This window comes from Hesperophylax consimilis, chromosome 20 (assembly GCF_061612785.1).
Source record: "Hesperophylax consimilis isolate HC1 chromosome 20, BYU_Hcon_1.0, whole genome shotgun sequence".
Taxonomy (NCBI): domain Eukaryota; kingdom Metazoa; phylum Arthropoda; class Insecta; order Trichoptera; family Limnephilidae; genus Hesperophylax; species Hesperophylax consimilis.
The window spans coordinates 26372949-26385417 of NC_142855.1; the positions used below are offsets into that span (position 1 = coordinate 26372949).

Sequence of the window (12469 nt, forward strand, 5' to 3'; positions counted from 1 at the left end):
TCCCGTTAAACTTCAATAAAGCAGTTTGTCAACAGGATGTTAATGATCAATTACATACATACACACATAATATTATTACTATAACCATACAATTAACACACCTAAATTAATATAAACTATCTCTATTTAGTAACCATTGTTTCAGCATATATCTCAATCTATTTGTGGAATCGCAATTTTTTATATTAATGGGTAACATGTTAAGCATTTTCGGCACGTTAAATTCTAGGGTTCGCCGTCCGTATTTATTATTATATTTTGGAACAAGCATTCCGTCATTCTTTGTAAACCTTGTATTATATTCATGTTGCACTTTCCTTTTATAATCAGACTCAGATATATGTTGGATCAATATTTTGTACCATAATAAGGCCTGCACCGGTAATATTGTTAAATTTCGATACAACAATGAAATGTTTCGTCTCTGTGAAAAAATATGTTTTTGAGCTAATAACTTCACCATAGAATTTTGTACTGATTGCAGGTGGTTTAAATTAGTTTTACAAGAGTGACCCCAAGTAGTTAAGCCATACCGTAAAGTTGATTCTGCGAGTGATAGGTAAATAATTTTTAAAATATTCACCGGAACGAAACATTTCAGTTTGTATATCCTACCCACTATCGCTCTCAGCCGCTTGCAAGTTTTGTTTATTTGTGCATCCCATTTGAAATGACAATCAACAGTCACCCCCAAATAAACGTATTCATTTACCAGTTCAATACTTTCACACATACATGGCTGTAAAATGTTTTGATGAATACATATAAAGTTATGTGAAATTATTGTAGGCATGATCTGAAATGAAGCATGTGGAGACCGTATGTGCATCAATTTAGTTTTCTTGGTATTAATGATTAGACCTGCGTCATGTGACCATTTTATCAGGGACGTAAAGTCATGTTGCATATATTTAATCGCAATGGATAATTGTTCATCAGATATGACAAGAGCAGTGTCGTCAGCATATACAAAGTGTCTTACATATTTAAATAATTTTTTCATTATTGATACAAATATAATATAAAGGGTTGGACCCAAAATCGACCCCTGCGGGACTCCAGCACAGATTTTTTTCCTCCCACTCATTTTTTCTAATATTTTTACACATATATGTCTATTAGATAAATAATTTTTAAACAAATTAAGTAGGTTACCTCTAATTCCAATTGCTTCTAAGATTTTTAATAATTTTTGTGGGTCAATTGTATCAAACGCTTTGGAGTTATCTATAAATAGTACTAAAACATGTCTTTTATGGTTTAATTCATTATTAATATAATTTGAAAAATCCTGTAATAAATGCTCTGTGCTTTTTTTCTTTTGAAAGCCATATTGTTTTTGGTCTATAATGTCAAATTTTTCTAGGTATTTATTTAATTTTAAGGAAATATATTTTTCAAAAAATTTTTCAAGTGCAGGCATTATACTGATAGGTCGATAGTTTCCTATTTCTGAGTGCTTTCCTCCTTTGTATATAGGTCTAATAATAGCACATTTAAGATCATTTGGCAATTCAGCTTCTATAATAAGTCTATTAACTAAGTGCGTTATAATAGGTCCTAAAATATCTATATGTCTTTTTATGTCGTACATTCTTATGTTGTCCATTCCCAAGGATTTTGAATTTTTCATTTTCTTAACAATATTTTTTATCTCAGTGAGAGTTGCCTTTGGTAAATACATACTGTGAGGTAATTCTATTTGATTAACATTGGATGCCTTAAAATCACATCTGTGCAACATTTGGCTTATACTATCTGAGAAATAATTTACATATTGGTTTGTTACATTTTCCACCGTCTGTTCCTTTAACACATATCGTGAGATGAGTTCATCACAATTACTTTTAGTTTTTCTTCCCAACAATTTATTTATTTCATCCCATGTTTGCTTAGTATTATTGAAACTACGTTTGAATTTATCTTTAAAATAACGATAGGTGTTTCATAAATTTGTTCTGAATATTTTCAATGCGATCAATATATGTTTGATATTGAGGATTCCAAATTACTGAGGCGAATTCTAGTTGTGACCGTACATATGACATATATAATAGAATTAGGGTGTGTGCTACCGTAAAAGGCTTTGTAATTCGAATAATGAAACCCAATTGCTTATAAGCTTTTTTTAGAATATTTTCAATATGATCCCTAAATAACATTCTATTCTCTGTCCACGATAAGAACGACCTGTTGGAGTACCAAATTAGGTTCGTTCTGCGCATACCACCCCCCCGCTCCTTTCCTTCGCCATCGCTCGGCTATCTCCGGCAATCTTCGCTGACAATTCGTTATTCGTTAGTGCCTGCGCTTAGAGAAATTAACCCATTCAGACCCTGCTATAAAATGGATGTTCAGCCGATATGTCCGAATTCATTATCACCAATTACGAAAAACAAAAAAGGACAGGTAAACATTATTTATGTGTTATTTGTATGACTATTCGATTTACAACAATGCATTTTTATAATTCAAGGATATAGATAGGTAATATATGTATAAAATTTGTGAATGTTGGTGTTGATCGGTTTTTTTTATGTTTATAGGTGGTGCACAAACCTCAACGGACAATGATAGTAAATATGTATCGAAAAAAATTTCGGAATATCGATCACATTGTTGATGAACTAGAGGACAATAATGATAATTCGTTAGCTTTTGAAATTTCAAATGAATCATCTGAGGAAATTTTTTTTTTTTTTAATGGCAATGATGATATTTTCAACTTTGGATTGATTTCTTAGCCGATTTGATAAATCTGATGCCTAATAAAGTACAATATGTATTGTAATACTATCATCATCATTATTTGAATGTATTAAAATGTTTTAATTTTATATTATTTATCGGTAGGAAAATAAATTAAATAATTAATTTGTTAAAAAAGTGGGTCTAAATGTGTTAACGCTCGTCCTTTTAGGAGTGGGGCGAAGGGGCGGAGACATGCGCGTCCACGGGTTGTTCTAAAGTTGGACCGAGAATAGAATCTAGTATTACTCCAAGATCTCTTATTGTTTCTACTCGTTGTAGAGGTACATGGTTTAGTTTGTAAGTATAATAAATTGAATGTTTTTTTCGTGTAAAAGTAATAACATTACATTTATCTATGTTTAGATATAGTTGATTGTTTTTGCAATATTCCTCAATTTTACCAAGGTCTTCTTGTAATTGGTCGCAATCATCTATGGAGCTAATACATTTATATAATTTCATGTCATCAGCGTAAAATAGGAAACAAGAATTACTAATAAGACGATTCATGTCGTTTATGTATAAAATAAACAAGAGAGGCCCTAGATGGGAGCCTTGCGGTACCCCTGAGGGAATAATTATAATTTGTGACATGTAACCTTTTAAAGCAACAACTTGACTTCTGTTATATATTATAGATATCGACGTTAAACCCGTAGCCCGGACATGCACCATGCAAACCCGCAGACTCCGGGTAAAACCCGGAGAGGTGGCAGCCCTAGGTACACATATATATAGAGGAGGAAATTAGAAACATACCTTTTTGGACGCGACGCGACGTCCACTGTTCACAGAACTACAAGTTTTTTTAAAGATTTTTATTTTTCATACCTCACAAACATATGCACAAATAGATCCCTTAGCCATCTTTGGCCGCGGAGGTCGAGGAATTTTGTTTTTTTTTATTCTGTAATAGGAAAATAATCAATTAGTAAAATAAAGTGTACCGAGAACAAAACTTTCTTTTTTATATTAACTCCACACAGGAGGCATCTTTGAAGATGCTGTATGGAGGGTCTTTTGAGCAGAGGAAGAAGGAAACATGGAAGAGATCCATGTTGCAGAAGAGAAGAACACAGAGGCCAACAAATTGTTAAACAGCCGAACTGTTGAACTAAAGAAGGAGCCACAAAAACGATTGTTGTCATGTGACCCGTGTACAAATGTTTCAAAGGGATCATTGACGATAGTTCCTCGGAGCATCTTCCTTTGAAATACTGATAGAACAAGCACAGCATTCCCACCTGACACATGCGCTATAAAGATTGCAGTCCGTTTCTTAATACAAGGGAATCTAGCAAATATTTTAATAAATGTGGATAACTTTGGTATGTTGTAGAGAGAAGGAAACGGAAGAGAGTAAGGTTAGGTTAGGTTAGGTTGCAACTGCTTTTTAAATGATTAAAAAAATATATAGCAGATAATTTATTGGTACTAACTCTCCCTTGTCGTGTTCATGCATGAAAGTGGCCGCTTGTGACACGTGCGCACGTGCGGGTAGTACCCTCCACCGCTGCAATAGCGCGCCTCGCACCACGGGCACTGGTAGCGCATGAGCGCCGCGTGCGCTAGTCTCACGTGGGCGCGTAACGACACGCGTGATGGGAATGATTGCTGGCACATGGAGCACTATTCAAATTATATACTAATAATGTATTAGTAGGAATATTGAGATAGAAGTGTAACTGGTTTATATGCAATACGAATAGTTTAAAATACCAAAGAGTTTTAATGCTAATTACAGTAAAGACAATGGAGGCAGTAAAATACAAATAGTGTCAAATCTATTTAGATAAAGAAGAGTGTCTGTGGCGGGTGGCGTGGATTTGAATTTTTTCAAATCTACACTTTAATTCCGAGGTTGATGAAATTTCACACACTTGAAGTTAAAAATAAAAGGAAAATAACTGTCTATATCTGATTTCGAAAAACTCCGTGCAAATCAAAGGCAACGTCGGGGACTTCAGTTGGTATATAAAAAACTAAAGATATTAAATAGCGTAAAATACAAAAAATAGTGTAAAATACAATGAATAGTGCAAAATACAATGAAAGTGTAAAATAAAATGAATTCTGCAAAACACAATAAATAGTGTAAAATACAATGAATAGTGCAAAATACAATAAATAGTGTAAAATACAATAAATACTGTGAAATACAATAAATATTGTAAAATACAATGAATAGTGTAAAATACAATAAATTGTGTGAAATACAATAAATAGTGCAAAACACAATAAATAGTGTAAAATACAATAAATACTATGAAATACAATAAATATTGTAAAATACAATGAATAGTGCAAAATACAATAGTGTAAAATACAATAAATAGTGTATAATACAATAAATAGTATAAAATACAATGAATAGTGCAACATACAATAAATAGTGTAAAATACAATAAATACTGTGAAATACAATAAATATTGTAAAATACAATAAATACTGTGAAATACAATAAATATTGTAAAATACAATGAATAGTGCAAAATACAATAGTGTAAAATACAATAAATAGTGTAAAATACAATAAATTGTGTGAAATACAATAAATATTGTAAAATACAATGAATAGTGCAACATACAATAAATAGTGTAAAATACAATAAATACTGTGAAATACAATAAATATTGTAAAATACAATGAATAGTGCAAAATACAATAAATAGTGTAAAATACAATAAATTGTGTGAAATACAATAAATATTGTAAAATACAATGAATAGTGCAAAATACAATAGTGTAAAATACAATAAATAGTGTAAAATACAATAAATTGTGTGAATAACAATAAATATTGTAAAATATAATGAATAGTGCAAAATACAATAAATAGTGTAAAATACAATAAATACTGTGAAATACAATAAATATTGTAAAATACAATGAATAGTGCAAAATACAATAGTGTTAAATACAATATAGTGTATAATACAATAAATTGTGTGAAATACAATAAATACTGTGAAATACAATTAATAGTGCAAAATACAATAGTGTAAAATACAATAAATAGTGTATAATACAATAAATTGTGTGAAATACAATAAATAGTGTAAAATACAATGAATAGTGCAAAATACAATAAATAGTGCAAAATACAATAAATACTGTGAAATACAATAAATATTGTAAAATACAATGAATAGTGCAAAATACAATAGTGTAAAATACAATAAATAGTGTAAAATACAATAAATTGTGTGAATAACAATAAATACTGTGAAATACAATTAATAGTGCAAAATACAATAGTGTAAAATACAATAAATAGTGTATAATACAATAAATTGTGTGAAATACAATAAATAGTGTAAAATACAATGAATAGTGCAAAATACAATAAATAGTGCAAAATACAATAAATACTGTGAAATACAATAAATATTGTAAAATACAATGAATAGTGCAAAATACAATAGTGTAAAATACAATAAATAGTGTAAAATACAATAAATTGTGTGAAATACAATAAATAGTGTAAAATACAATGAATTGTGCAAAATACAATAGTGTACAATACAATAAATAGTTTAAAATAAAATAAATAATGTAAAATACAATGAATTGTGTAAAATACAATGAATAGTGAAAAATACAATGAATAGTGTAAAATACAATGAATAGTGTTACATATAATTAACATCAATGGTTGTTTATCAGTAAGACCTAATGAACAGGTAGTGTACAATAAACAAGATAATGTAAAATACAAATAATAAACTATATACAAGTATAATATTTATTACATTACCTCCTGCTTCTTCACCTTCTTATCCCTTGCGGCGTGCTTTCCCTTGCCCCTCCTCGCGGCGTGGACGCGTCCGTGCCTGCGCAAAGCGGCGCGAGTCGAGCACGCAAAGGGACACGCGCGGCACACGAGCTGCGCGGACTGTGCGTGGCGCAACGCGTGCTGACACAGGGAAGAAGGTGAACTGCATGCCAGGCCGCAAGTCTAGAAAACACTTATTACTCAATCATTAATTATTCACAAACTTACTATCTATATTAATATAGATGGAAAGGGAGGTACCAAGTTAGTTAACCTTATTCTATATTCTATATTATAGTAGACTGATTGCTGTAGGAATGAGATCTCTGAGGCATATGTGTGGCAAAACCGTATACGCTTGTGTTACAAGTGTTGAGATTTGCAAAGAATGCTAGAGGCTATGTAAGAGTAGCCTGTGACAGTAGTCTGTCAGAAGTGGTATATATGTAGTGGAATACATTCTGCGAATGAGTAAGATTAACAAAGGGTCGCTTGGATGGTTTAGGCATGTTTAGCAGATAAACGAAGGAGAATAATAATATATGAAGCGAATGGGAACGGTATAAGAAGTCGTGGAGGCCCGGGGAAGACACGGCACAATCAAGTTCATCAATAAATGCTTGTCAAGAGTCCAAATAACACAAGGGTATGTATGAGACAATGTATGAATGTGAATGATGCGAGTAGTTTTTTAGCGTTCCGTCCTCTCTGCCTACCCTGTAGAGAAACGGTTAGTTAGTTAGTTAATGTGATTTTCTTCTTCTGGCAATATTTAAATTCTTCCTAATATGTACCATCATTCTATTGGTAAAAAGTTGCTTAAGCAAGGATGGAGGACTTAACTAGGATAGAAGAAAATTGCGAGTCCGGGGGAAGGATGGTGAAATGCAAAAGAGGAAGGTTGGGTAGTACCTGGCTAATCAGATCTAGTCACTTACACATAGATACGTAAGACATTTCAATTCAAGCGATGCTTAAAAATTTTAATTTTAAATAAAAATTTGAAGAAATATTTATTCTTACTTCACACTCCAACTGTTCAACAGAAACCTCTTCTTTTTCTTTTAAGACTTCAACATTTGATGATAATCTGAAAATAATAAATATATAAATTATAAATAGGTCTCAATGGTCGAGTGGTTTAAGAGGCCTGTTGTGACCGTTATCTTTTTATTTTTCTGTGTCTTGTTCTGTTTCATGTTTCGCTTATATTTATTAATATTGTCTTCTTCTTCAATGATAAATTATTACTTCAATTAAACTCTACTAAATTGCCCTATCATAAGATTCTGTGATTTTAACCATCTCATACGAGGTTTATATGTGTGATCACAGTTCAGTGATCATACTTGATCATCAATGATCATTGTTCGGTGATCACGGTTCAGTGTTGAAGTGTGATCACACTTCAGTGATCATAATGCTTCATTGATGAGGTGTGACCACACTTCAGTGTTCATAATTCAGCGATGAAGTGTGATCGCAGTTCAGTAATCACACTACAATGATCATACTTAAGTGACTACAGTTTAGGGATCATAGTAAAATGATCACACTTCAACGATCACACTTCTCCGATCACACTTCAGTGATCACAATAAAATTATCACACTTCAGTGATTGCAGTAAAATGATCACACTTCAGTGTCCACAGTACAGTGATCTCATACCTCTCAGAGCAGATGGCGCTATGTCTCTTCAGGTTTGCAACTAGCGTGAATTGTTTGCCGCAGAACTTGCAAGTATGATCGCGCAGTGGCAACTTGTCATGTACTAGTGCTACATGCTTTTGTAGCGCATCCTCATCTAGAAAGGTTTCATCGCACTGCACGCACTGCAAAAAATTGTTTAAAAACTTAGGTTAGGTTACTTTTTACGTATGATTGAAAGACAAGACATTGTGAACGATGTACAGGTGATTTGTCTGTCTGATATAAATTATACAATAATTGTAGCATATTTTTAAACCAGAAAAACAGCTCTATAGTTTATTTTTTGAAAATAATATTATTAAGTTATATTTTTTAAACACGAGATACCCGCGCTGTAGGAAGGAGGAAAGATTGATAGACCCTATCTCAACAAACAGCTTACAATATTTAGAGCACAAGTGTCAAGTGGGAATGCTATCCTTGTTCTACCAGTATTTCAATGGAAGATGCTCCGAGGAATTAACATCATTGATCTCTGTTGCAAACATGCTAAACGAGCGCCACAGGTCTTTGTACATGAGAACGGATCTTTTCTACAACCAGTTCTTGAGTTCAACAGCTCGGCCATGGAACGATTTGCCAGACTCTGTGTTTCCTCCCTCCTACAACAAGGATTTTACCCAAGACCCATTTCCTCTCCACAAAAAGAAACTGCACACACCATCCCAAAAGATGATAAAGGCCCTGTTGACGCAACTATACGCATCTCCCTTTAACGTATGTTACTGCATTCCTCCATCCAATTACTTGTCCCTGTCTGACAGTGTGGAGTTACTACATATCTACACGAGTGACATTGCAACAATTTATTATTCATCACCAGTCTGTTAAGAAAACCGGTGCAGAGAACATCCTTCGGTGTGTTATTCGAGTCTATTATGGAAGCTTGTGCAATTATAACAAGCAGAAGCCTTAATATCGATCGAAAAGACCAAGGGGAAGTCAGAATACGTTTCCAATTCTAACTGTTAACCACAACCAGCCCAATAGTTGTGTCAAAAATTGTTTACGGTCCACAATAAAACCACAAATTGATTTGCATACAATATTTTCAACGCTACGTCCTGAGAGAAATTGTTAATGTAAAAATAAAAAATGCTAAGCAAGTTTGTTAGTGCGAACTCTTATTGAGTTAGTTACCTGGTGCGGTAAACGTTGAGAGTGCGTCCGTCCGTGCGCCTTGAGACTTTCCACGTAACGGCTGCGGAAAGGACAGATGTGACACTTGAAGGATGGCTCAGGTTCGTGGCTACGCATGTGCGAGGCGAGGTAACGTTTCTGTTTGGTTGTGTAATCGCAGCTATCGCACGAGTAGCTTACCTACATGACATAAAACACAAATACTGTATTAATACATTATTTTTTATGCGAGTTCTGCATAAGAGTTTCAACTGCCCCAAATTGTCTGGAGATAGTGAGTTGTCCCATACTCCAATATATAACATTGTCTGGAGCCAGTGAGTTGTCCCATACCCCAATATATAACATTGTCTAGAGCCAGTAAGTTGTCCCATAACCCAATATATAACATTGTCTGGAGCCAGTGAGTTGTCCCATACCCCAATATATAACATTGTCTGGAGCCAGTGAGTTGTCCCATAACCCAATATATAACATTGTCTGGAGCCAGTGAGTTGTCCCATACCCCAATATATAACATTGTCTAGAGCCAGTAAGTTGTCCCATAACCCAATATATAACATTGTCTGGAGCCAGTGAGTTGTCCCATACCCCAATATATAACATTGTCTAGAGCCAGTAAGTTGTCCCATAACCCAATATATAACATTGTCTGGAGCCAGTGAGTTGTCCCATACCCCAATATATAACATTGTCTGGAGCCAGTGAGTTGTCCCATACCCCAATATATAACATTGGAGATGCCATAGTTTCACTGGCTCCAGATGGTTGGGAACAGTTGGTACTCAAATGCAGAAGCTAAGAAAAATTGAAAAAATAGTAAAATTCACCCTGTAGGTTTGTACTTACCTCGCCGGTGCGTATCATCTTGCCATACTCAGTAATCACGTGCGTTTCTGTCTCAGTTGGCACATCGGATTTCACAAAAGCAGTCGAAATGTCTATTTCATCTCCAGAGAAACACTTGTCATCTGCAATAGTGTCACTTGTGCCCCTGAAAAGACATTAAATAGTTAGAAACATCCCTGGCCTACGCTCCTCGTGCGCCTAGACTCTGCGACACCTTCGACGGTCTGCGCCTCGGCCCCGCGACATCGTCGCCGGCCTGCATCTCCCGCTTACCTGCCGGCCAGGTCCATCATACCTTCGGCTATCCTGCTTCACACTGGTGTACTCGGAAGGCCCCACGTCTTCTTCCAGTGCTGAACACATCCTCAAGTCCAATCTCCACCAACACGGTGGAGAACATCGTCACCGGTCATCTCGCAACTGCGCTACTGACTCACTCAAATAAACGCTGTGACATCACAACCATCATCTTTCATTGTCTCACTACCATATCCTCAAAGATCCAAACATTATTCATTAGGTTCTTTGGAAAGGAATATGGAAAGTTTCCGGGTTTCTTAGGAGACTGATTTTGGTCTTGATCAAGAAGGAAGATTCATGTTTGATGTAAATTAATTTTAACGTTTCAAATTTGATATATCAAAGCGTTTCTTATATTTTATGTTCATATGTCATGAATACCTGGAAATGCCTTAACGAAGCAATGGTTCCTCGACTTAAATGGGACAAGGGGAATAGATGAGATGAAAAGATATGATTAAAACATACCCTGGTACATAAGAACAAGTTGCCACATGTCTGGAATAGACTGCCTTGCCAGTGAAGAACTTGGCACAGCGAGGGCAGGCAGAGAACTGTACAGCGCCATGCTCCGATGCGCCGTGATCCAACAGCTGCTGTTTGGTGTCAAATGACGCGTCGCAAATCTGGCACTGCCAACATTTAGAATTAACAAAATAATATTTAGTACAAAAGAACTATAAATTGTGAAAAAATCACTATCGATCGTTACACAAGCTCCGGCCTTATTTGTTCAAGAAATAAGGACAGATGGTGTAAGGATAAATTTCACATTTTCAATATTATTCTGCCAGAATTACACATAGAATGGAATTACATGTCCATGAAAATACACATGCAGAGAATTATACCTACTTAAGTTTTTTTTCTAATACTGAGCACAACATGACAACCCGTAAAGTAAAGTCTGTCACAAAAAAAGGACACCTTTTACTGTAAAACTAGCTTTGCATTGCTTGACTTTTCTCTACTTTCTATAAATATAATATGCATGTATTATATATATTATGTAAACCTTCCGGAAGAAATTCTCTAAAAGATAGTGAAAATCTTATCAAACTAATCTTATCAACCTATAATCCGAGCCTCTTCAAGGCCCGCATTAACAAATCCCTTCCTACAGCCCCTACCTTACTCCGCCTCACAACGCCGCCCAACCGGGTGGTGACATAGTTCCCCTGTCTGTACACTGCACAGGCAGGGACACTCTTGTGAGGTGTCACATAAAAAAAATAAAAATAAAAACTCTGTTGCATAGCTTAGAAGAACTAATAATAATAATAATTATATAAAGATGCAAAAGTCGGTCATTTTGAATACATGTAGGATAACAAAAGATTTTTTAAATATTTATGTTGAGGGATCAGTAGGATTTATAGGCCCTGTTAGAAGTTCTACCGAGCCGAACCCTCTGATATGAAAATATCTGGAGACGGTGAATTTTTTTCCCATTTGATATCTGATGAGTTGACATGTTGTTGTTCTTGTATTGTTTTGTACATATTTATTTTACTTATATAATGCACTTACATAGTGTTGATTGACTAGCTGATCATTTGTGGAAAAGTGAGTGGAAGGGTTTAGTTTTTCCTATGGGGAATATTTAACCCGGACAACAAAATCGGAAGCATAAGAAAATAAATAATATCTTTATTGTGACAAATTTTCAAACTATAACTATAGAAATACATGAAATACTGTTTTGTGTACATTGGTTTATAAATTAGATGAGTATATAATTTTATCAACGGAAATTGATATGTAAACAGTAGGTAAAATAAATGTAAATAATAGAAATGTTAATGTAGTTATGTGTTAAGGTTTATCATAGCCCCTCTCACTAGGCTTAGCCTGTGTTGAGGCAGCTATCTACCAAGTTTATTTATAGTACTATAATGTACCTACAATTATATAACAATACGAACACTCAATAGTTAGGT

General features: G+C 34.3%; 1 protein-coding gene across 1 annotated transcript; it reads right to left on the reverse strand.

Moving 5' to 3' along the window:
• Nucleotides 1-4185: 4185 nt before the first annotated feature.
• LOC149414445 (uncharacterized) lies at nucleotides 4186-10592 on the reverse strand. The gene is made up of 7 exons (XM_089643889.1): nucleotides 10525-10592; nucleotides 10230-10374; nucleotides 9381-9560; nucleotides 8199-8362; nucleotides 7552-7618; nucleotides 6511-6711; nucleotides 4186-4380 (listed from the first exon to the last, which is right to left on the reverse strand). Exons 1-7 carry the CDS (start codon nucleotides 10590-10592, stop codon nucleotides 4186-4188), a joined length of 1020 nt encoding a protein of 339 aa, XP_089500015.1.
• Between the last annotated feature and the right edge of the window lie 1877 nt (nucleotides 10593-12469).